This window comes from Salminus brasiliensis, chromosome 6, assembly GCF_030463535.1.
Source record: "Salminus brasiliensis chromosome 6, fSalBra1.hap2, whole genome shotgun sequence".
In the NCBI taxonomy this organism is placed as follows: domain Eukaryota; kingdom Metazoa; phylum Chordata; class Actinopteri; order Characiformes; family Bryconidae; genus Salminus; species Salminus brasiliensis.
Genome location: NC_132883.1, coordinates 15349012 through 15375621, shown reverse-complemented (window position 1 = coordinate 15375621; position 26610 = coordinate 15349012). Strand labels below are relative to the sequence as shown.

Here is a 26610-nt window from a genome sequence, read left to right as displayed (position 1 = left end):
TCCCTTGTGCTGCAACAACAGATCTGACCATTCGAGGCATGGACTCCACAAGGCCTCTGAAGGTGTCCTGTGGTATCTGGCACCAAGATGTCAGCAGCAGTCCTGTAAGTTGAGACATGGGGCCTCCATGAATCACATCAATGCCCAATGTCCCTTCTTGGACCACTTTTGGTAGATACTGACCACTGCATATCAGAGAAAAACCTGTCTGATGTATTGAAAATGTTCTGACCCAGTCGTCTAGCCATCACCTTGCTAAAGTGGCTCATTTTCTCTGCTTTTAATACATCACCTTTAAAAACTGACTGTTCACTTTACAGATGCCACTGTAGATAAAGATAATTCATGTTTTTTAACTTCACCTCTCAGTGTTATGGCTAATGTTATGGTGTATGTTGACACATAGCACAAACTTTGATAAAGGATCTATGAATGGACAAGTTCTTTAGTTTTGTGCAAAAGTTTGGGCACTCTGACATTTTTTATTTTTATGTGAAAATAAATTCAGATTGTCTGCAGAGAATAATTTTGTGCGAACACATGTGCAAAAGTAACAACACCAAAATGTTTAATTCACTTAATAAATAGAAATTCCAACTGTTTAATCATTTGTGGCACCTGACCAGGGGTGCCTTATACTGTATATTTAATCTAGCCCTAATCACACCTAAAACAAGTATGTTTGTAAAAAGAACAATTAGAAAAAGAAGACAAATGTACATGGGACAATGCAATGTAAAACTCAAGGCGAGGACTTACAGCTGTATGTGAAAGTTTGGGCACCCTTGGCCGAATGCCACATCTGTCTGTTTATCAATTTGGAGATAATAAACATAACTAATCAAATCTAAAATGCAGTATTTCCAGCAAATCATAATGCACAATTAATGTTGCTTTACATTTAAAAATGAAAAATTCAAAAATAATGTGGCCTGGGCAAGTTTTGTTTGACATTTTAGCAAATCAGGCCTGAGGCATGTTATCAATTGTAATTAGCTCAATCAAATTTACTTACTTATGAAGCTTTATGAATTCAGAACAGAAAAGTTCTGAAAATGAAAGTAACCGATGCACACAAGGCAGAGAAAGGCTATTAGAAGATCTATGAACATGTATGACATGTTTTAGCTTGCAGTTTGTACCATGTAGTATGTTTAAAAAAAATAGCAGTTTAAGGGAATTGTGACAGTCTAGATGAAGACAGAACCATTCATATGCTGGTTAAAAAAAATAATAATACAATTTTAAAAAAAATCAGTCTGGTGCTGATCCCATAAGATCCCATAAGACTGGTGGTGCACCATTCCACTGTGCAGCATTGATTGCCCAAACATAATCTTTGTGGGAGAGTGAAAAAAAGAAAACATTGCTGTGACCTCATCACGAATCTCTTCATTCGAAATATGGACATCTAAAGAAGCCAGATGAGCTTTAGAAACAAGTGGTGTGGGCCGATGAGGTTGAAACAGACACCTTTGCCACAGTCTGCAGGGGTACGTTTGAAGAACAAAAGGAACTGCATTTCATGAAAATAACACCTTGACAACTGTGAAGCTTGGAGCTGGATCTATCCTGCTTTGGGGTTGTGCTGCCACCAGTGACTATGCTACACGGTCAGAGGGAAGAACAGATTCCAACAACACCAGCAAATCAGAAGCACAGAAATGAAGCTGAAAATGGATGGCTACTACAGGGATAATGATCCAAAACATACCTCAAAATCTACGCTGGATTGCCGGACGAGACATGCTGAAGCTTTGAGAATGGCACTTACAGTGCTTTGACGTAAACATCACAGAAAATGTCTGGATAGACGACCCAAGAATATCTCTGAACTACAGGCCTTCTGCAATGAGTTGGAAAATATGTCTCCAAAAACTGAACGCCATTTTTGCTGCTACAGAAAGTGTAAGCTGCAAGCTGTGATTTCTGCCAAAGGGGGTGTTACTAAGTACTCTGTGAGGTGTCCAAACATTAGCACAGGCCATGCTGATGATTTTGATTTTTTCTTTTTATTTAATGTCATGAAAGACAGAGTAACTGTGCATTAGGATTAGCTGAAAATAGCGTTGTAATTAGCTACAGAGACTGTAACAGTTACTGTTAACAGTTAATATGCAATTTAAAATATGCAGTTTGGCCAAGGCTGTTCACACATTCACATACAACTATATCAAAGCTGAAGAATTATATAAAAAAGGGTGGCACAATTTACTATACCCACATAGTTATTCCGTTTGCCTTCCGTTTGCCAGGACTCTAAAGGGGGTGGGGGCTACAGATTTGTAGGCTACATGTCAGTTGTAAACACAAATCAATCAATAGTCCCTGAAAGGGAAGAGCAGGGCTCCTGTAAGCATCTGCTGTAGCATGCTGAGGAACATCTTCTGCTTCCCTCTCAGCACACAGCAGATCAGCTGTTCCCACCACACGCAACATGGCATGCCAGCAACTAGTCTGTCACAGTGATTACCTCACTTGTTGCTAGGCTACAACACCTAACATCACTTTTTGTGTGTCGAGAGCGGGTATCTCTGTAGAAAGAGAGAGGCAGAAGGATAGGGTGTGGGGAGGATAATCACCCATGATCTTCGACAAGATTGCGAAGTTGTTGCAGAGATCAAGATTTTCAATCCTCCAGAAATGAAGGCCAGTCTGTAATTTCTGAGAGCTACATTTCTGTGGTGATACTGGGGGCATTATTTATTGGACCCTTTTATATGAGCAGTGACTGGCTTTCACGTTTTACGTCCGAGCTGTTTCGAGCTTATTGTGATTATTACAGAGTATCGGACTCCAACAGGAGAGAGAACAACAACGACCTATTGTTTTAGAGCAGTCATACTAATGTACTTCTGTCATAGCAATTACAGCAGCTTGTTGCTAAGCTACCGGGCCCTTCTGCCTCGTGCAGTGTGAGTGTGTGTGTGTGTGTATGAGAGTGTGTGTGTCTTTATAAGACTCAATGCACTCACATTTGTATGTGCTTAGGTGAGGTGGGAGGGAAAGTAATGCTCATCAGATGTAATCAGCTACCAATGCATAGAAAAAAGTGAGTTTTGTTTTTTTTGGATAGTGGCTCCGATCATGTCTGTGCATTATTAAAACAATATGATCTATTCAGAGAAACGCTACATGCATGCCAATGCGTTACATTGAATGATAATAAATAGAGCTATAAATGGCCAGAATCTTATGAAATAATCCAAAATCACAGCAAAATTATGCAAAGGCTGACTTCCACTTCCAAAGCCAACTAAATGATTTGGAAGTGCACATTCTGGTCAGCAGTGGCCAACTCCGACTGCCAGTTATGCAGTTGACAATATGAACATCATGCCATGTTTCAGGACCTCACAACAATACCCGAGTCTGAAATACACATTTTGTAACAATGACAATGGCAGCCCTGAAAGCTAACCATCTGAAAAGTGTGACTATCAAAGTAAGCATTTAGGCCTACCCATCAAGACTGAAGAAGGACGACTGTGTGCAGATTTCCCAGATAACTGACATCCAACATTTAACAAGTGATTTTGGATTGCTCTGGTCTTCCACATTCTCAGCTGCCAAATGTAGAAATGACAGTAGTCAAAATACAAAGTACCTCAAAGTTCCTCCGTTTTGACAATAGAGGGTTTTGAGGTAACACTGCCTATATTTCAGTCTACCTATCAGAATATTAAAAAATGTGACATGCAATATCCTAAACCTCGGCCTAGAAGACCCGGGCATGCCACATGCAGGCCCAGCTACTGTCACTGAATTTTAGAGTACCGTAAGCTTTAAAAGGATAGAAGCTCAAATCATATATGGCTTCTTGTCTCGGCTCTCTGTGGCATTTCATGTCTCATTTGGTATCACACAGAATGGGTGTCTCAGTGTCTCAGTGTGAAATGAATCATATAAACCCCACCTGATTTGCTTGTGTGTTTTTGTTATAGAAATAGTCCATTCATCTCCAAACACACAAAGCACACTGGAAAGATTTACACATACATGAGCAGATTTCTGAAATTTCTTGTTTCGTAATTACAGCCCCCCCCTCCACCCCCCTCCACCCAACCCACCTAAAAGTGACCATAAACGACTCCACACATAAGCTTATGCAACCCACAAATACGTGTAAACAAAGAGATGCGCTGTGCTAATTACCCATTAACTAACTGCAAACCGGTTACACATTATGGTGGGAATCTTTAGCGTCTGTCTTAAGTGAAATTTGTCGTGTTCCTGGCTAACGCTCCGGGAGGAGTCTGCTAAAATGGGAGTTGGTTGGAGGCAGAAGGCCGCGCCACAGTCAAGAACTGGATAGCAACAGCAGGGCGTTATTTTTTTCACTACCCGTATTCCGACACGCCCCGCCCCCTGAGCTAGGATTGGCCAGAGACGGTCCGTCTCCCGCGCTAAGATTGGTTAGCAGTTGATGCTCACGAGCGGTCTGCTGTAGCTGAGCATGAACTGTTAGCCAGTCCAAGCGAGGGAGGGCGGGGCTTGTCTCAAAACCGGTGGGGAAAAAAGAACGCCAGCAGCAGCGAACAACACTGTGCTACCCCTTTCTTTCTGTATTGCTTTCTGGAAGGAGGGGAAACGGATGATTAAATGCCCCATTCCTAAGAGCCTGAATCGCCTGGACTCTCCTACACGAATCTGTTCAAATCCACCATGAAACAGAACACGGCCCCACTGTCTGAGCCTGTGTTGAGCTAATGTGCAGCTGGAAGGATGAGCTGCGCCACACTGGCAGGTTTCAGCGTTTATTGAAGCCCTAGCTCCTGCATTGCTCCTCGCGCGGTCCAACATCACTCCCATGAAAAGAAAGAGGGCTGAATATGTGATGGAGAAACTGATTCACGGCCCAGAGCTGGTGACGAGACCCTCGCAGCCAATGCCAACCAATGCGTCTATGACCTGTATCGGTGTGTGTGTCTGTCTCTCTCTCTCTCTCTCTGTGTGTGTGTGTGTGTGTGTGTGCATGAGACAGATCAGTCAGAGTAACACTGACCAGGTTGGATTGTCTATATTCTGTCTCTTGGGTTCAATTCAGATCTGTTTGTTTGGGCTACAGGGCCTTCGTTGTCCAGATGCACAAAACCAACCGTGTGTGTGTGTGTGTGTACGTGAGGAGGGGGGGTGGTGGTGGTGGTGGGTTGGGGGGGGGGGGGGGGTGAAATAACAAGTGGATAGCCTACATAAAAAGGCCTAAGTTATATTTTCAGATTTTATGGTATGGTAGCCTCTGCGACATGACAGAAGGGCCAGCAGGCGATGGTACTTTGCCTTTCCCTGAAGGGTTAAGACTGATATCAGTGCTTCTCTCCTAAAGCCTGTCATAAATGAAACAGCCTAAATGGCCTCGCTTTACTGAACCGCTCCAGGACGAGGGGATGTGATGGCTGGCTGTGGTGGATGTGTGGGAGCTCTTACCTGGAATCCTCAAGCCTGTATCCGAGACAATGGCTTTGGCTCCGGCTGTAGGCCTGAACGGGAGCTTGTTGCAGTTAGCCAGCCACGAAAACCCAGAAAAGGGGGGAACTGTGTCTTTTGGCACCGACACACCTCGCACAGTGGATCCAACATGAATCCAGCTGGTAATCCAAGATCGATTTTCGCGTCCTTTGCCAAGTAACGGAGAGCAGGAGGATAAGAGGAAGAAATAAATAATGAAATAAAATGAATTAATTAATGCACAGGACGGTTACGTCTGGGGAGAAACGACACAACGCAAAGCCCGTTTCATGGTGGGAAAAAAGCCGTGCTAATAATGTCGTTAGCTGACGAGCACACGGGCTTCAGAAAGCGAGAGATATCGTTTCCTCTTTTTTCGTGTGCATGTCATGTCTCCGGGTTTTCCATGAAGCCAGCGAGAGCCTCGAACATGAGCTGTATTCCCCTCCACAACCGAGGCACAATGAAATAAATAAACGGAGGCGTAACGGCCACAACGGTGCACGGAGCTGCTGCTGCTGCTGCTGCGAGCTGTTTACGGGAGAGCCCTGGTGTTTAATCCGGGGACGGGGGGCTCGGTGTGGTGGTCAGGTGCGTAGGACTGCGCTCGGAAATAGAGGCTGGATCTGGATAACGGGGGGCTGTGCGACACAGGGCTGCTGCTTCTGGTGCTGCTGTTGCTGCTGCTGCTTCCTCCTCCCTGCCTTTCGTCTTCGTCGTCGTCTTCGTCTCGCTGGAATCTCGGCCGCTGGAGCTAGGCACGTTTCCCCCATCGGACGTTTGGGCACATCTTGGGCTGGACTTAATCCGGTTGATGGGATCAAGCATCAGCCCTGCGCGTGTCTCCGCCGCTCAGGCTCGTCCACTGGCACGGCGCGCTCATCCTACGGGCGCCCTATATACCTACAGACGCGCGCCTGTTTGGGTGGAGAGCGCGCAGAAAGATCCAGCACTCGTCCTCATGGCCGTCCGCCGCGATCACGACATGCGGGATGGAGCCGGATGGAGAAGAAAAACGTAAAAAAGGGGGAGAAACGGAGCTGTTGTTTTTGCGCGGTGAGTGGGGGAGAGTGCGTGTGCTCGCCCAGCCTCCTGCACTCGGCTGCTTTCGGAAACACTCGGCTCCGCTCGGCTCGGCTGCGAACTTCCAGCTGGCCCACATTCCCCTTCCTATGAATGAGGAATGAGCTGTGTGTGTGCGTGTGTGTGTGTTACACCACTTTACATCTAAGAGTGTTTAACACGTAGATCTGGGAAGAAAGACACGGTATTCATTTAAATAAACACAGTGAGTGAGGAGAATTATATGATATAATATTACATTATATCTATAGAATATAAATAATATAAATATATTATATCTATCTATATATAAAAAAACAATAATATACACACACCATTTAGAAATACATACATTTTTTACATAGTCCTTCCATTTTCACAGGTTCAAAAGTAATGGGACAATCGCCTAATGAGCAGTTCCATGGCCAGGTGTGGCCTGTTCCCTTATTACTTTGTGTGTTGATTATGACTATGATTATGCAATCCATAGAGGTGACAGTGTAAGTGAAGGATGCCATCTCTAGGCTAAAAAATCTAAACATCAAAGAGAGAGAGAGAGAGAGCAGAAACTTTAGGAATGGCCATATAAGCAATTACGTTTATTCTTAAAAAGAAGCAATGCACTGGTTAACGCAGCACCACTAAAATGCCTGGTAGACCACAGAAGACTAAAGTAGATGATTTCACAATTCTTTCCCTTGAAGAAAAAACCCATTCACCACATCTAGCCAAAGTACAGGAACACTCAAAGAGGTTGATGTATCATTGTCAGTGTCAGTTACTTCACTATGCAAACACCTGAAAACAAGATGAAAGCAAGATTGATTCATGTATGCATGGAGAAGGAAAGAAAGGTTTCATGATCTGATGCATACCACATCATCTGTCAAACATGGTGGAGGCAGTGTAATGGCATGGGTGTGTGTATTGCTGTAAATGGAATTGGATCACTAATGCTCAAACAAGTAGCATAATGAGCTCTGATGTTTATAGAGCTATACTGTCTGCTCAGATTTAGTCAAACCCTGCAAAACAGATAGGATGATGTTTTTCAGTACAGCTGGACAATGATCCAACACATACCACAAAAGCAACCGAGAGCTTCACAAGGCAAAGAAATGAAAAGATCAGTCACCTGACCTCAATCCAGTCGAGCGTGCCTTTCACCTACTTACAAAACTGAAGACAAAAAGACCCACAAACAAGCAGCGAAGAAAGGCGACTACAATAAAAGCCTGGCAAAGCATCTCAAGGAAGAAACTTTCTGTGATGTTCATGATTTTCAAAATTCAGGCAAAATGACTTGAATCGGAGTATTACAAATAATCCTTATATTTAGAATTATAACATATTTTAGTTAAACCCAGTAATTAGTACTATTCCCCTATCACATGTAATGCTCCTGACATTGGGAGGGTGAGGACTGACACATGTGCAAACAGCTATCGCCTCTTTTTTCAACTGCCAGTAAGCGAAGGGTGCATTTGGCTAACAGACTCATGTCCTGGCCAGCATCACACTGAAGTGATGTGGGGAGAGAAAGAGACCCATTTAGAGAGGCAGTATGACCTGTGATTCAAACCTTAGGTCATAGTGGCATCGCATTAGTCCGCTGGACCACTCAGAGCCCCTCTGAGAATTTGAAAGTTTGGTGGTCATACTAGGCTAACATTAAAGAAGCATCCTAGTTTATAAAGGCTATAAAAATAAAGAGGTCATACAGATCATGGAGGTACACATATACAAGCACCTGTCTGTAATCTGTTCACCTGTAAGGTATAGAAGATTAGAATTCTGATAAATAATTAAGGCCGTTCTGCAGTCATAGGCCTACCTGGTGCTTATTACTGATTGCAGTCCACGTGGAAATCTACTAGCCCTGATTTGTTAGATGCTTGTCCTTAAACTCTTCATGGTGTGCGTTTGATTGAAACGAAGAGTGTGGCCTGCCAGCTCACCTGGAGGGCCCTTGGTGCAGGAGCATTTAGGCTGTCTGTAAGTTGCTGGTAAAAAGGTGTTTTGTCTCTGCGTGACACGACGCTCTGCCGTGTGCCCTTATGCCTGCATGAACAGCTGTTCGAACCGCTGGAAGCCCTGAGAACAGATGGCCTCACCTGACAAAAGGAAAAAGAGAAGGACACATGAGCAGCCGTTGGAAAGGATTAAAACTCAGGATGCAGTAGTCAGTAGCCATTAGTGAGTACAGTGTAACACTGAATATGTATGTACGTCGATCAGCCATAACATTAGATTTCATCTACGGTGGCTTACTTTTAAGGATCTGCTGCTATTGCCAGATACCACAGAACACTTTAGAGACCTTGAATGGTCAAGGGAAAAGTGTATGTAAAGATTTGTATGTTACATTAAAAGTTGTAAAATTGGGTCAAAATGGCCCAAACCGCTTATTTTCTTGACTGGAATATATTACAAATATGATTGTCGGATCTCTGCATTGGTGCAAGATAGGACAAGACTAAGAGCAGGCCTATCTAAGTGGTTGGTGTGGCGCAACAGATAACACCACTACCTGCCACTGAGCTACCACGCCATGTGGGAGGCTGGGGTTCGATTCCCGGTCTGGGTGACTATGCTGCGCTATACCAATAAGAGTCCTTGGGCAAGACTCCTAACACTACACTGACCCACCTCTGTAATATGAGTTACCTTGTATGTCGCTCTGGATAAGAGCGTCAGCTAAACGTAAATGTAAGTCTGGGTCTCCTTAACACAGGGTGTGAGTTTGTAGAAAATTGGAGGCAGTCAGAGATGGGGCTTGAAATTGGTACCTTTTTAATTTGGGGGGGGGTGAAAGTTGGGTGAAAAATCTGTTGTGGCGGCACATGGGGGACATACTCAGTGTTAGGTTGATCAATGTATTTCTTGTTGGATAAAGATTTAATTTTCACTGTTGTGCATTTTCAATGTTCTAAGATAATCTGCCACATATATATTTTTATATACTTAGGTTTTAATCTGCCCTCTTGTTTAATTCTAACTTTCTCCTCGTTAGGATGACTATCAAATGGCTATATATACAATATTAGCATTGTCTGCCATGCTAGCTAGGTAGTTCACTCCGACCTTGCCAATAGTATGAATGATGATTTGAACGAACTAACGAAACGTCGAAATGATGTTAAACTTAAATAAAGTACTGTGAGTGTGTTTTATTTACACAATGAACAATAAAAATGGCGAAGTAATTTCACCAAGAAAATACTAAGAAATCGGTAGCAGTTTGCCTCTCGACTTCTTTTGCAAAATCCGCGATGGGACTGAAGCTCCCAGTGATTAAGTGACGGTGTAGATCTCAGAATAGCTGTCAATCAAACCGGTATTCAGCTCTTCGACGGATCCTCCAATCATCTTGCAGAAGCTCCGCGTCCAGCCCCGCCCACAGCGCCCTTCACCCCCAGAGACGCTCAGCGTCCGGGGGCGGGACAAAACCGTGGCATTTATCCAATGATCGGCGAGTTTTGAAGTGAATAGACGCTCTCAGTGCACTGACGCTACGGGAATGTATGGGAAGTGAACAAAATCGAGTCAGTAGATTTGTTGTAAGTAGCTGATTCTGAACAATGAATGCTGAGTCAATGAAATGTCAACACAACTGTACATATTTGATCATTTAATTTTTTGACATTTTAGGGGAAGCTGACTGAAAACACAAGACCTCCTTCAGTATGGAGAAGGGAGGAAAGGGTCCATGATTCTAAGCATACCATCTTCATATGACATCATCTCTCAAACACGGTGGAGGCACTGTAATGGCATGAGCAAGTCAAGTGTCAAGTAGGTTTTTATTGTCATTTCAACTACATACAGAGTACACAGTGAAACGAATAGAATAATAAATAATTAGGGGTAGTGTGCAAATTATGCAGTGTGCAATAAATATTGAGTCCAGTGAGGTAGTAAGGTTTTTTGTGTAAAATGCTTCCCATATTGTCTGGGGTAAATGGTTGGAGAGAGAGAGAGAGAGAGCGTGTGCATGGAACAGAAAAACAACATCAGTTCAGTCTCTGGAGTTGAGAAGTCTGATGGCTTGGGGGAAGAAGCTATTGCAGAGTCTGGGCGTGTTGGACCGGATGCTGCGGTACCTTCTTCCTGATGGCAGGAGGGAGAACAGTCTGTGTGAAGGGTGGGTGGAGTCATCCACAATGCTGGTTGCTTTGCGGATGCAGTGGGCAGTGTAAATATCCATGACGGAGGGGAGAGAGACTCAGATGATCCTCTCAGCTGTCCTCACAATACGTTGGAGGGTCTTGCGGTCAGAGGCTGTGCAGGTCCCAAACCAGGCAGTGATGCAGCTGCTCAGGATGCTCTCTATGGTCCCTCTATAGAAGAGGGTAAGGATGGGTGGAGGGACACGGGCCTTTCTCAGCTTCTGGAGGAAGTAGAGACGCTGCTGGGCATCCATGGCATCCATGGCTGCCAATAGAACTGGGTCACTGGTGTTGACTTATGATATGACTGTTGATACTCACCCTTGCTCTCTTCCCACATTACTTTTAGTGTGATGCTGGCTGGCACAGGCATCTTCTAGCCAGCACATCAGAGCTGGGTACCTGGGGCTTTCCTCAGAGCATGGTAATGTTGCGCTGGCGGCAGTTTGAAAATAGGCAGTGGCTGGTTGCACATCAGTCCTCACCTTCACAGTGTCTGGAGTATAAAATATAATGGGGGACAGTACTAACAATTGGGTTGAATAATTGTTGAGTAATCTAAAACTGGGTAAAAATTCCTTGGAATAAGAAACCTATTTTCATTCCCTTTCATTAATAGTTAAGAATGTTTGATCTCTCTGGTCAGACTCTATATCTACCATATTTTGGGAGGTGTGGTGTTTTTATTTGTTGAGCTGCAGCAATAACAAGTCTCGTGATGTAATGAAATATAGCATAATAATGAGTGATACAACCTAACTAAGCTCCCTTGACAGAAAGAACACTGATTCACACTTACAGATATGGGAATAGCAGTGCTCTTGATTATTTAGGCCTCACAAAGTCCAAGAGTGCCTTGGAAAGTCAGCAGTGCCTAACAAAATCAGCAGACCTACTTTAAAATGGAAGAGATGTCATGTATACTCCCTGAGTAAGGTCAAAGTGTTTCATTGCTCTGCATACTGTAGCGCCTCTTAGTGGTCAGAAGTTCACAGTTGTGATGTATCTTCTTCTCTCTTTTTTTGCAGCTGAAAAAAAGAAAAAGAAAAAAACAAATGTGATACAAGGCTTCACCACTGCACTTTGTCTCATGAACTCCTCTCAGCACAGAATATCAACACCAGACATTTTCATATTGTAATTTCAGCACAAGAGAATTCATTACACATTTGCCGTGAAAAGACACTTCCTTAGTCATTTGTTGACTGCTTCACTCCTGAGCCTGTGTGACAAAACTGAATTCTTAATGTGTGTGTTGTTTATGTCAGCATCCTCCCCACAATAAGGACTTATTCATGTGAATGCCGGTTTGAAGAGTTTGTGAATCATCGCAGTGAAAACTAAATTTTGCTCCTACGAAACTGTCTGTCTTAGCACATTTGTCAGCAAATGGGCACACAAACAGTGATGTTTATCATGTTTTTCGCAGAAATCATAATGCTAGAGTGAATTTACAGGCTTTGCGGTGATGACATTTGCCAACCACAAAAATAAGAAATCTGAACAAAAACAGGCTGCCGGCGTGAAAATGCACGTCACCGTTTGCCCTGTGAGGACAGTCCCATGTTTGTAATTTGTTTTGAAGATTTTTGTTGCCTTTCCTTTGCGGTTTATTTTGCTCTACATTCAAATAAATCACCTAAATAATTAGAACATATCGTAGAGTTGAATTAAGTTGATATAGTAGAGATACTGTTACGAAATATTACAAAATGGTGGAATGGTGATGACAACCACACATTATATATATAATAATTAATATATATATATATATATATATATATATATATATATATATATATATATTAATATACATGAAGAACCATACAGTTTGTAATAGGGATGTGTAGATGTGTAGTCCCTTCAAATGGGTAAAGAAAGATGTGAGTGAGGTTCTTCACACTCACTCACATCTCTACCACAACAATGGTTCTTTATGGCCTTGCTGAAGAACCATTTGTAGCACCTTTATTAAAGAGTGCACAGTGTTGCTGTGAGAAACATCCTCCCGTGAACATGAACAAACTGTCAAATTTGGACCTAAGCCTGATTCACACACTCACGCAAAGGGGAACATGTGTAGTTAGGTCCAAAATCGTAGGTCATCTAGTTTCAGTGGCCTCCCACATGCACTCATATTTGCTCACAGCTGAACCTCATACATGTTACACACCTACAAAGAGAAATACTGAGTCAGAGTAACATGATTCAAATTTGAGATGAATCACTATAACTAAAGAGCAAGAATTTTCACATAATGGAAGTGCATGATTGTAGTGCTTCACAATCTAAACCTTCAGTTCAAACTAAAATTAATGCCATTTCTGTTGACTGGCCACTTTGATAAAGCAAAACAAAGCAAAGAAGCTAAAGAAGTGTCCTTGTTGTTTATTGGATATTTGGTTTAAGATCATTTTTATATGGATTAACCTGCCTCGTCCAGCATTAAGGAAGAAAACTGAAAACTATACTAAACTATACTAAATACTAAAAGCAGCCAATTTTGTAAAATAAGAATGTATATTAGGAATTATTTTGTTATTATTTCCTTATTTCCAGTCCCTTTTACATCACTGAAAGCTAACACTTCTCGTATATATGTCCAATAGAAGGTTCCCTAATCACTGCAAGTTCTCAATGTTTCTCAATGTTTCAATATATGACATTTACCGATCAACTTTTTGCTCTTCTTTTCCGTAGGTGCCAGTAATTCTGGAAGACAATTTATATAGATGACAGACAGATTGATTGACTGACTGATTATCAGCGTAATCAATGGAACCCATCAATAGATGTGTCATATAGAAAAATGCTAAGCTAAAATAGCTATAGACTATTTAATATATTAGAAACCGACAGGAAAGCATTGTACTAGTTGTATACTTCACAGACAGACACCTTTCTGTGATGGACTGTCCAAACACATTTGTTTTCATTATTTTTCAAATATAAAACAACAGTCTTATTATGCAGTGTAATCACATTGCACCATTTTTACACCAGTCAATGGGCTCCCTCATAACTACTACAGAGATGGGTAGAGAGATTTGTATTAAACGGCTGTATTTGTTTTCAACTACAATATAAATATATACTGTTCTTTCAGACCTTCTTATCATTCAAGTCTAGGAGTGACTAGAAGAGAGGAAAGAATAAATAACAGAGTGGCAAATTCGGAGTCATTTCAGCACTTTAAGAATATGTTATAATTTAATTAAGTTGTTACATTTTTTGCTGAATTGTCTTTTTTTCCTCTGAAATTCTTGAGAATATAGTAAAAACTACCTAAGAATATTTTGTTACATTTGTGTTGCAACTGAAGCACTGAATGAAGTGAATCAGTCCAACAGTAGCTGGTTACAAAATCATCATTTAATTTCAAAGAGTCCAACAGATATTCATATTTATCTTCTTCATGTTTTCATATGAATATGAAAAAGTGAAATAGTGAGGGATGGTAGATAATTAATGTGTTTACTGACCTTATTTAGCTTTTTCCAAGTTAACACTGATTTGGCCTTCTTCAGTATATTTTCCAGTTTTCACAGGTAAATACTGCACTCAGGGACAGGTTGTTCGTTTGCATACTGCCGCACAACTTATTCTAATCTCACCAAAAAAAAGGTTTCTTGGCATAAACAGTTTCTTGCTGAAACGTGCTAATTTCCTTTCTGATGACATTTTGCATTTTCAGAGTATAAATAAAGGTTGGACAATGAGCGCGTGCCGCGTAACTCTCAGAGGGAGGCGACAGCTTCAGGTGAGTGTCAGTATGAATAAGGTACTTTTCTTTTAGGCTAATTAAATTTATGCACGTCACAAAATAATCCAAAATACATTCGAAAATATTGAAGAAAATAAAGAAATCGCTGTTAGAAATGGTTTTAGTATTCAGCTATGCTTCATTTTAGCCACAGTTCAGGTATAAATAGTGGCATACAGTCTTTGCTTAAATGTATATGTAGGTGTAAGGCTTTAGTAGAAGAAGTAGCACATGATGTTATACAAGAATTTATGAGACTACCACATATCTGTTATCATATTACATTCACACAACGCAAAGCACAGCTGCAGTGCCTATATGCTGTGAAAACAACAATAATAAATGGAGATATATGGCTTTAGTATGAAAGTAGTTATATATATATATATATATATATATATATATATATATATATATATATATATATGTATATGTATATATGTATATATATCGGTATACAGAAATAAGATACATGCACACATATGTGCACATGCACACAATTTCTTAAAGTAAGGTAAATCAGTAAAATAGCCCTATTTGTGATGGCTTGAAATAAATGTAAATTAAAATACAAGGAACTTGAGTAAACATCAGTCTAGATGAACAGTCTTTTTCAAGCAGGAGTATCTAATGTAGTTTACTGAAGTCTTTTTTTTCTTCTTCCATATGAGGCTTTCCTAACCACACAAAGTGGCTCTGTAACTTCAGATCACCTAGGAGTGCCACAGGTACACAAGACTTTGACATGGAAGTCTTTTCAAGTGATTTATTGGCCTTGAAAAGTCACTATTAAACTGAAAGGATCTCATATTTACATTAAATGTTGATTATGGCCTTCAGCATGGAGTTTTAAAGCCTTGGATGAAAAAGCAAAAAAGATTTTGCCTTATTTTTTCTTCTTTCTTGACAAGAAGAACAACACAGGAAGAGAACAGGAGGCACAAAAAGGTCGTGTGTTTTTGAACAGGTAATTGTTTTCCGTAACTTCGTTACTGAAGAACGAGAACCGAAAATGCAATAAATCCTTTGAGGATCTGGCTTGAACAGTCGAAGACTTTGTTGCATTTTGAATATTGATTTAGAAGATTGCATTTGTGTTGTGTTGGTTTGTTTGTTATTGTTTTTTTCATGGGTGTTTAAAAGTTCAGTCCAAAAGCATATATCATTGTTGTAAATCTTATACGTTGTATCTCTTAATGAGACAAAAGTTCACAACATAAATTATTTCTGGAAATGAGATGTAATGAGTCTGAAATGATAGATTTGCACTTTTGTGTTTTGGGATTTAGCCTGCGCTGGCTTTTTTTGTCTTACACTGAAATGATTTTCTAGGAAAACTGTCTTAAAATACATATTTGTTATTAGATGAAGCTGTCTTAAGCTTGGTCAAGTTATGTAAATATTTTAAATGTCAGGTTTAGGCGCTCTACATAGAATCTGAGTCTATACGGAAAACACATGCAGTGTATGTAGTATGTGTTACTGTAGTATGTAGCATATCTGTAGTATACAGGCAGTACGGATACCATAAGCGTAGTGCAGAGGCTGAAAACATAGAAACATCCGTACTCCGCACGTACGTTTTTTTTTTCTTTTGACATTTTTGACATCATTTCAATATGCATGTTGTCCTTTTTATCGTATCAAAAGCTCATATGAAGGCACCAATAGAAATGCACCAAAAGTTCTTGAGATTAAATCTTTTTTAGATTGACTTCCACTGAAAGTTACGATGCTTTTCCCTTCTCCTGTACAGCTGTTTTTTTCTGAGCTCCACGGCTGTGTGTGTCAGCGGCGATATATTTTATTAGCTGAAAGTGGTAAAAAAAAAAGCATGAGTAGGTGGAAAAACTGAAAGATGTGCGTAGTCCCAATACAGTTCCTTTGTATTATGCGACAGTTGAAAGTTGTCCTATGCTGCATATGTTTTGATGCATATCGCTTTGAAAATGAAAAACTCCCAAAAATAGTTTGGTTCACATCTTGGTCTGTGTAAACAATATGTGGTAGACTGAGTGGTTGGTAGAAACTGATTCCAGAAAATACTTTTACCAGTTTCAGACCAGATGCACAGGTTGAATGAGTTTGTGGGAGAGCTGTGCGTAATAACGAAACATTCCATGGTATGCAGAAAAAAAAAGAAGATTCAAAGATTTTAGGCAATGAGTAATTTTCCATCACGGGGAGGTCATGTACAAAACGCCCATCAGAGTGATTTGTTTATATACAAGCTCTTATCGCCAAGCAGAACCACGGCTGCAAGCCACCAGTGTTGGGTTCTCGTACGAATGATTCAGTGATCACTTAATTGGATGTCTTCTTCTCAGAGCAGACTTTTCATATAATGCTAGTTGGCATTAGCGATCCGTTTTCAGCTCTTGCTTATGCATTACTATTCAGTGTTTACTTTGAGGCCATCACACATGTTCAGTTCCACGGTGTGCCAACATTACATCGTTTATTTTTAAGCCTGTGATCTCACGCGCAAGTGTTTTTTTATAAACAGTGATAATATCAGTAACCACAAAGATTGAGAACTTTCTCTTTCTGTGTGTACCCATATCCAATTTCCCCTTCCTGGCTTACTTATCTTCTGCATGTTTTCTTGCAAAATGCAAAGCGAGTGTACGTGCACTGGTGTTCGAGTGTGTGTCTGTGTGAGACTGTGTGTTTGCGTGCGGTGTGTACGTGTGGTTTCCTGAGAGGTGGGAGAGGTTGACATGCTGCTGAAATAGGGCAATTTTCTTGTTCGCAAAATTGAGATGGGCAAAAAAGAGTGTTTAGAGGGGCCTCCGGCTCAAATCCCTGCCTCTGGTGTTGCGCCACGGCCTGGCTTCCCTGTGGCATCCCTGTGGCCCCTGTGTTCTGCTTCGGCAGCCTGCCTGCCACCATACACATCCACTGCAGCAGTCATCCTGCTTTCATTTTTTTCCCTTCCCCCCCCTTACAGTGTTAATGAAGGGGGAAAACCCTGGTGTTGTGTTAAGAGAAATGCATTTACATTTCTGTCACAGTCTTCTTCTTTTGAGGATTTGCGACTGTTTCGCAGCAGATGTTGTATAGTTTACAAAACTGGGAACAGCCAAGAAGCCGTGGGTAAAGCCAATAAATCAGTACTCATAAAAGTTGAGCTAGGCCTAATAAGCCTCAGGTTATTTCAGTGTAAATTTTACGATAAAGATGAACACACACGCACATCATGCATTTCTGTGACATTTCTAAGAGCAACTTACTTCTTCCTCCATTTCGACAACAGGAATGCCACAGTCCAAGAGTGAGGCTGAGATTGACAGGACGAGGGGCGTGAGGTATGGAGAGGGACGTCCTGTTCTGAAAGAGGAAAAGGAAGATGAAGTCAATGATCAAAACATCCTTGCCTCGGCCCAGCCTGAAGAACATCAGGTAATTTGAGGTTTGTGGAGGAAAGCCGTTTTGTAGTTACACCAAATGCAACTCGCTTGTGGTCCTCTCTCTATTTGCTACCATGGTAACACCAAATGCTGCCTTTTCTCTTTTACAAAATATGTTGTATAGATTTTTTCGTATAGATCTTTTAGTCTTACATGTGTGTATTTTTGTACACAGTATAGAAAATAAACCTCCAGATGAATAAACCTCATCTTGACTTACTTCTAAAAGATTCCGCTAAAACATAATTTTTCCACTCGAACTCACCTATTACATTTTAAAGAGTTTAATTCCAGTTATTCAAATTTTCCCATAGTACCTAATGAGTTTCCTCTAGCATCTTAAATACTAAGTTTACTTGCTTACGGTATGACTGACTGGAGATGAATTATTAACCAGATATGCACCGTTCAGCAGTAACATTAGTACATTAGTACTACTGCCTAATATTGAGTAGGTCCCCCTTGTGCTGCCACAACAGATTTGACCATTTTAGGCATGGACTCCACAAGACCTCTAAAGGTGTCCTGTGCTATCTGGTGCCAAGACGTTAGCAGCAGATCCTTTAAGTCTTGTAAGTTGTGAGGTGGGGTCTCCATAGATTGCATTAATGAACCGTAGGTACCCACGACCCTGTCGCTAGTTTTCCGGTTGTCCTTCTTTGGAGTACTTTTGGTAGGTACTGACCACTGCATACCAGGACCACCCCAAAAGACCTGCCTGATGTTTTGGATGTGTTCTGACCCAGTCGTCTAGCCTTGCTCTTGTCAAAGTGGCATAGGTTCTTATGCTTGCCCATTTTTTCTGCTTCAAGAACTGACTGATATCCAACCACTGTAGATGAAAAATATTTAATAATCCAAAACCTAAATATGAAGTGCTAATGTTATGGCTGATCAGTGTCTATACGACACTAAAAGTGATATTTGATTAAAGCACCTGGTTCCTATTAATGAACTGACACGATTAGTTTTTGGCAGGGTACTTTGATGTGTACCTCAGAATATGAATTCCTGGAAATGTGACCTTCATCCGTTTCCTAAATTGGTTTTGCTCATTTTAAGCATTTCTAATTTCGTAGTGTTGGGCAATATACCACAGCATGACTAAGATAATCCTTGCAACTATGTGAAAAAACTCTCAGTCCTAATGAATGTCTGTTAAAATCTCAAAATGTTAAAAGATGACCATGAGCCAAAGTTTAAAATCTAAAAGATATTAAAACTGACTAAAAATGTTTTACAGAGAGAGAGAGAAAGAGAGAGAAATAGAGAAATAAAAAGCATGGTGAAGGGGATGAGATCAGGTTTGGGCATTCCCTCCACTAACAAACAGACAAACCCAATCAAAGCCATTAAACCTTTTAAAATGATATGTAAATCAAAAGGATCAAATACCTGACTTATCAACTGTTATATTAAAATCAAAGCTTACCACGATTGGTCATTAAAAACTTTTGGATAGCATCTATCAAAATTACTGCCCCAGCAGTGTCCAATTAACATGTTATTCAGCCCTGATGACCGTGAGGGGGTCCACTTTGGAAGTTCCCACCCCTAAAAGACGAAAACAACTTCTTACCTAATGTCACTGTGTCAAGGTGTCTGGAAGTCTTTGAAAAGGTGAAAGAGAAGAAATGAGTGGTTAGTAAAAGTGCTTCTGGCTTGTGTACGGAACAGGCGTGCACAAGCCATATTAAGGAGAGGTTGTGAAGAACCTCACTCAGATAGCTCGTAGTCCCGTAGTTCATACTTCATTTTTAGTCCTACCTGACACAGCAAAAGCATCTTGATAACGGCCTTCAGGAGAACATCTGAGTTTCCTGAAAGACATAAGCAGCATTTTACAAACAACCTCCAACCTCCTCTTGGCCTTGTCATAGCAAAAGAGAGTGCATCTGTCCCTCTAAATTATTTAGTAATAAAAATATAAATTTTTAAAACAATTAATAAAGAGGAGTGTAAGGGTGTGGTTGTGTCCAATCACTCCCCTCAGTGGGATTGCAAATTTGCTAAATGTTTTTTAAAAAGGTGATGAAGATGGTGGGAGTTCAAAATGACTTGCCACTACAAATGTTATTTCATTTTTAGGATTTTCTGCACGCGCCAAATTATGTCTCAATAACACATCGTTAATGGACAGATGACACATTTGTGGTTGAATCATTTTCATCATCAACTCCAAGAACTATAGAAAGAAACAGCAAAGCAGGAACCAAGCAATGACTGCATGTCTAAATCTGTGATGTAAATCTTCAGACCCTTTTGCCATTTCTGAAACTTACACCCTAAAAATAAAGGTGCTGCAGAGGGTTCTTTGAGCAGTGTCATGGAAGAACCAATTGTGGTTCCATAAAGAATATTTTTGTAAAAGAGACATGTGTGTGAGGACCATTTTAAAGGTTTTAAAGAAGTCAAGGTAAATGTTCTCTACCAATTTATAGGTTAAGAGCTCTTCCTCTGTAGCATTGATCAAAGAACCCTTTGTAGCACCTCTATTTTGAATGAAAATGATCTTTGAGATTAAATATGGGAGACAGTTTCGTTGCCTGCTAATAACTGTAAATGTAAATGAGTCAGTTTCCTATAAATTAAAAAACATTGTGTGTGTGTGTATCTCTGCAGAATGCTGATAAAGCAGCACAGACACGCATTCTTCGGTTAGCATTTCAGAGTCCTCAGATGACCCAGAATAGACCATCTGTGCTTCGTTCCACCTCTCTCCTACCTCTGGGTTTGTACTTTTTTATCTGAACGACCGTTTCCAGTTGCAGAATGTTGGCTGGTCTGTAGGTTCATTGAGTCAAGTCATTCAAATGATTTGTGAATTAAAGCTTTTGTTCATTATATGAAAAATCATTAGTGATAGTGATTATTTAAGTGATTATTCGCTCATTTTCTTTGTTATTTCTTTACCAGGACCCAGTTTTTCTCACCTCTTATCAAACGAGGGTGACTCAGCACTCAAAAGCAGAGAAAATGGCACAGCCTTTAGCTCAAGTCAAGCTTTAGCGTTCACCCATCAGCGCAAAACGCCCAGCTCTCAGACAAACAGGTGAGACTTTCTTCTGCTCTTCACTGCAAATGGAACCTCAAACCATCAGTTCCATTTTAATTCAGCAGAGCACGGAATAAAAAAGAAGTTCAGTCTCTCTGCGCAACTCGACTGTCTTGCAGTACAACAGAACTCATACCTGATAAGAGAAGTATCAGCTATGTAGGACCTTCTCTGCTCCCTGGGCACTGTGACAATGGCTGCCCATCACTCTGGGCATGTGTGCTCACTGTATCACTGTGTTTGTGTTTTCTCACTATTGTGTATGTATGTGCTCACTGCACGGTTGGGTTAAAGACGAAGGCCAAGTTTCATCTGTGCCTGTAACACTTGTCTTGAATGCTACCAAATCCTCAAAGCAATCCTCCCAAATCAAGTAGAAAGACTTCTCTGGACAGTAGACGAGCCGTCAACCGCACACCATGCAGCTTGATTTAGGGCGTGTCAGTGTGTCTTCACTGGAATAAGTGCGCCCTGCTTGGCTCGACAGTCTCTTGGGTGTGTTTTGGGGGCAACGTGCAATAAACCAATCAGTGTGTCACTTGCCAGGTGCGGTCTGACTTTGGCGGATTGCTTTTTCACTGGGGCATCTCACACAGTCTGGGAAGGCTTGCTGAAGCGGTGGAGTGCCTTACCTCTAGAATAAAGTTATTTTATTTTGTATTCTATTTATTGTTGACGTAAAAATGACGCAAAGCTGCCAACTGGCACCCATTATGGGTTTGTGCACTGCTGCGTGTCCATGTGTGTGTAACAAGCGGGGGTGTTCGCCTGTTCGGCATGCAATTCACTGCCAGGATGGAATGTCTGAATGACTGTTGACGTCTGCCTAGGTTGTTTTCAGTCAGTGGCACTCCTGTGTTTTCCGTTGCCAAGATATCAATACACTAGAAATTGATCTGAACACACCTCATTTCGAGACCATCACGCCCATCGGAATAGATATATAATCGCAAGCACCGTTGCTGTTTAAATGATGCAGGCGGTTTGTGGGAGTGTAAGATAGCAATGAGTTTCTTCAACAAAAGCAGTACAGACTCTTTTTTTTAATACTCCTGATTTCAGAAGACACAATGAATGAGCAGGTGTCCCAATACTTTTGTCCATAAAGTGAACATACATACACACAAACAAACAAACAAACAAACATCTGTGGTGCCTGGGGAGGATTTGGGGGTTAGATGCCTTGCTCAAGGGCAATTCAGTCAAGTACCGGCGGTTCAGGGGATTGAATGATCAACTTTCAGCTCACGGCCTTATGACATTAAAGCATTCTACAATTATGCCTCACAGCCTCGTCCAGTCGGAAGTGATAAGCTGTCTTTTTGTAAGTGGACGATGTCGATGGCCTGGATGTGATGAAGCCTTTGAAGACTATGCTGTTTTCCTAAAGTAAGTCTTCATCAATTTTTGTGGCATTTAATCCAAATATTTCTAATGACAGGATGCTTTGTGCATCCAAAAAGTCACTTATTACTTTTTTGACGACACATTTTCTGTAATTTGTCCAGACACCTGAACCATGGACACAGCTGTGGAGAAAAAGCAATTGCACAGTGGAGGGTGCAGCAAGAAAGGGTGCGGCACATGGAGAATCAGGTATGGGGATGTGTAGTAGGATGTGTAGGATTTGATCATATATATATATATCAACAGTCCTTATCCAGAATTGTATGTCATGCCTTTACATCCAGCTTTAATTTCAATTACTGTTAGTAACGCTTAACGACATTCACTCCTCTACAGCTCATTCAGGAGAAACAGCGACTGCACGCCATGCAGCTCCATCTAAGACTGTCTGAACATACCTCAGTAGGAAAAACATAATCTTATGACTTTTTCACATAAACATTCTTAAAAAGGGAGGTTGCATGAAAAACTTTGTTTGTGAACCTTACATCTATTACAAATATGGTTCTTTATGGAACCCAAAGTGGTCATTCTGTGGCATCTCTCAGAACATTTGAAGCACCATTATTGTTGGGAGTAAAGGATCCATATCAAGGTTTTACTATTGGTGGTGTGTGTTACCCTGTCAGAGAGCAGCTCAAGGCTGGTGGAGTCCACTGGCAGCGATCATGCCCCCACCTGAGGAGCCAGATGGAGGGGCAGAGTGGGCCAGCGACGCAGCAGGACGCCGGGAATACTGGCCCACGCCTGCCCCTCACCTACTGTCAGGTAACACCTACTAACACACTGACTTTCCCAGGGCTGTCAAGATAGATAACACACACTCACATGCATACACATTCATGGTACAATAGCCTGTACTAAAATGTATTCTTTTTCATGATAGATTTCATCAACAGTATGGAATGCTACAAATATGTCAATATCAGGCCACCATATACATATGCCTTCCTTATCAGATGGGTAAGTAAACAAATTCTGCAAATGATATCATCCATTATATCTTTAATGTTCTTAAGTATTGCATTAGTATATGTACCGGGCAACATTGTAGCCACCCCTATTCTGTTATTGTTAGCTAAACAGGTAAAAGATGATCTGATTAAAAAACAAACAAAAAGGTCCACTTTCAAAACGGCAAAAAAGGTTAAAGAGCCCAAAGTAAAAGTTTTTCAGTTCTTATTTAGTGGATTTTCATCCATTCTTCCTCGCAGAAGGATTCTAGTTGTGAGATTCTTGAGCCGTCTTGCACGCACTGCTAAGTGCTAAGGACTATCGCAGATTTGATTTGATGATCTTTAGTTTCAAAGTCAAAGCCTTCAGTTTGCCCCTCCTAAGGTAGTCCTTTGTAGATTTTAAAGTATGTGAAGCATCATTATCTTAGTGTAGAGGCCATTGTCTTTTCATCCTTAGCTTTTTTTTCCAGACAGTGGGATGTTTCTAGAATTTGCTGCTATTTAATTGAATCCATTCCTTACCAGTGAAATGTTCCTCATGTCACTGGCTGCAACACAAGCCCTGTGATTAGAAGTCGGAGAGGTTTTCTTTTCATGAAATTCTGCACCCTTTTTTCTCTGAACATTGCTTTAAAAATGCCTGACTCTGCATTTTTTGGTGAGGAAGCAGAAAAAAGTTTTCTTCTGATGACTTTTTCATTAAGATCATGTTTGTGTTTCTGCACAGTAAAGTGCACCAACACGCCAATGTTTGCAAAACTCCCCATTTTCTGAGGGCATCCTGTGGTATCTGGTATGAATACATTAGCAGCAGAACAATCCTTTAACGAACCCTGTGAGTTGTGAGGTGGAGCCTTCATGGATTCCCCTTTTGTCATTTGGTAGGCATTGACCACTACATACCATAAAAAAACAAACAAACACAAGACCTGCCTGATGTTTTTGGAGATGGCCCAGTCTTCTAGTCATCATAGTTGGGTTCTTGACAAAGTGGCTCAGGTCCTTATGCTTGACCATTTCTCCTGTTCTACTGTTCTACTGTTCACTTGCTGCCTCATATATCCAACCTTTGACAGTTGTAGACCTCAATCCTTACTGTAGATCAGTGTTTTTCACTTCACCTATGAAGAACAGATGGCGTTGTTAATATTATTTTTTTGATCTGCATGTTTTTTCCATAGTCAATATTGGAGGCACCAGACAAGCGAAGGGCACTGAATGAGATCTACAACTGGTTTATTAGAATGTTCTTTTACTTCCGTCACAACACTCCCACTTGGAAGGTACTGTACCATGGAATAGGACATCTGTTCATTATGTGAAAACAACTATAGAAATGAAATGATAGAACCAGAACTGATAGTATCTTGAAATTTGCACAGAAGTGAAACACATTTAGAGCAAGGCAGCGTTAGTGTCAGTGTTATAGTGTTAGATCAGCATCTGCCCTAAATTCAGTTTGGCTGCCCTGGTAAACTCCTTGTCCACTCCTGACCCAGAGTTTTGTGGCCATTAGATGGCAGTGTTGATATGGTGAAATCATAGCTTAATATTTGAACGTCTCCAGACTGAAACTTCTTTTATTAGTTGATTCTACTTTCAATTTATGGTTTATTTCACAACAAAATCATTGGTTCAACTGTGTTGTTTTTTGTTGTTGTTGGTAAGCAGAATGCAGTGCGCCACAACCTCAGCCTCCATAAATGTTTTGTGCGGGTGGATGGAGGTAAAGGGGCTGTGTGGACCGTGGATGAGAGGGAGTTTCAAAAAAGAAAGGGACAAAAGTTTAACAGGTAAAATAAAAAATATTTATATATTAATGAATTATTTAAACCTATGACTAGATTCATGTGTTAAACTATGTACTGGGGGAAAAGCGTCAATGTCAATAATTTAAATTCAATTGGAATTGATTTAAAATCTACTTTATGTTGAACATTCCCTTTTTTGTTTTCCAGAGAGTCTGCTCTGAAATGGCTGCCATCTTTCACCCACCCCCCTCAAGTGTCCTAAGCTTCCCTTACTCTGAACCATCAGTACTGTTGAATGGTAACAGTGTTGTAGTTTTACTGTTTTTTTTCTTCATTTGACTCGTTTCAATGGAAAACAGCGATTAAGCAAAAAGCACAGAGTAAACACTTTATGCGGAATGGTAAAATAATGCTAAACGAAACAGAGCTGTGCATGGTCAGTTCACTTAAACTCACATGTTGAAAAAACATTGCTATGTTCACAATATGTATGATATTCTTACTTTTTATCCTAGAACATTGTATACTTATTTTTTTTCTATAATGTTTTATACTCATATCTACAGTAATCCAAAGTGGTATTCAATGGAGTGTATTCTGTCCTTGTACTATATAGCAGTCCAGACTACATTGTATTAATGTCATATATGTGTATTTTGTTCAGTGTGTATAAGTCTTCCAGCTCAATACAGAGCTTCTTATTCATACCTCAGTTTTGCATTGACAATACAGCAGTGGCAACACTGACAGTGAAAGACTAAACTTTGCAGGCATTTTCAGAGTCTGACTTGCTTGATGTTATGACAGAGCTTGGCCAGAAGAGGGGGACTGTGTGATAGAAGGGTTTCTGTGTTTGGGTGTGGTAACCCCTTCATTTCACAGCTCATTCAGATACATCAGATAAAATGGATTTAAAGAAATGAGTCAGACAAACGCATCTAGTTCTATGACACAGATGTGAGACATTATTCAAATATGCAATAATGCAGTTCTAATCAAAAAACACCAAAAATAGAATCTTTCACTAGTTAATGTGTTTAATGATGATGAAAAGCATGTGTGTATGTGCATGCAAATGTGTTTTGATAGTTCCTCATTATCCTAATAAAACCCACACAGTATGTGTGCGATCAGAAAATTCAGTTCACTACATAGGATTTCTATCAAAAATAAAATAGCATGTAGTGATGCTGAATTTTAAATTGATCCATATGAAATTTCATCCTCAGGTTCCCTAAGAGCTAAAGCTCAAATGAAATGTACGTAAAAATGAAATATTGCAGCGCACACATGAAAGCTTTTGTGCCACTGCTAGATGAATCCACTGGGCCTGCACCCCTGCGGTTCTCTGTTTTGTCTCCCGGCACTGATGAAGCCTGCAGATCCCTCATGTTTCTCCTGCTTTTTGCCTTTGTATCCACTCCAGCTTCCTCATACCTATAAAGCCTTTTGTTCGCCTCGTCTCTTCCCACGACCACTCCTGCTCACTGTGCTGAGGAACGGTGACTTTAATGTGAGGCTATGATTCCGAAGGCAGATCTAAAGGACGAATTCCAGCGTTTAAAGCCAGCTTTAATATATATCCCTGT

At 40.8% G+C, this 26610-nt stretch overlaps 1 protein-coding gene across 2 annotated transcripts; it reads left to right on the top strand.

Annotated features, from left to right (window-relative positions):
* The first annotated feature begins 6482 nt into the window (after window positions 1-6482).
* On the top strand, window positions 6483-25728 carry foxp3b (forkhead box P3b). Of its 2 annotated transcripts, none has more exons than XM_072681812.1 (15): window positions 6483-6504; window positions 14374-14439; window positions 15114-15170; window positions 15357-15409; window positions 17699-17844; window positions 20475-20583; window positions 20769-20904; window positions 22198-22296; window positions 22416-22503; window positions 22651-22716; window positions 22944-23082; window positions 23201-23277; window positions 24452-24553; window positions 24942-25063; window positions 25229-25728. In XM_072681812.1, exons 5-15 carry the CDS (start codon window positions 17701-17703, stop codon window positions 25281-25283), a joined length of 1137 nt encoding a protein of 378 aa, XP_072537913.1. In that variant the 5' UTR covers window positions 6483-6504; window positions 14374-14439; window positions 15114-15170; window positions 15357-15409; window positions 17699-17700; the 3' UTR covers window positions 25284-25728. The 2 variants fall into 2 exon arrangements, with proteins under 2 accessions (XP_072537913.1, XP_072537916.1); XM_072681815.1 differs by having other exon boundaries at window positions 15354-15409.
* The last annotated feature ends 882 nt before the right edge of the window (window positions 25729-26610 follow it).

Coding starts and splice junctions, on each gene's coding strand:
- foxp3b (XM_072681812.1), top strand. CDS start 17,701: ATGCCACAGTCCAAGAGTGAGGCTGAGATTGACAGGACGAGGGGCGTG. Junction 22,297..22,415: donor GACTATGCTGTTTTCCTAAA/GTAAGTCTTCAT, acceptor TAATTTGTCCAG/ACACCTGAACCATGGACACA. Junction 22,717..22,943: donor GACTGTCTGAACATACCTCA/GTAGGAAAAACA, acceptor TTACCCTGTCAG/AGAGCAGCTCAAGGCTGGTG.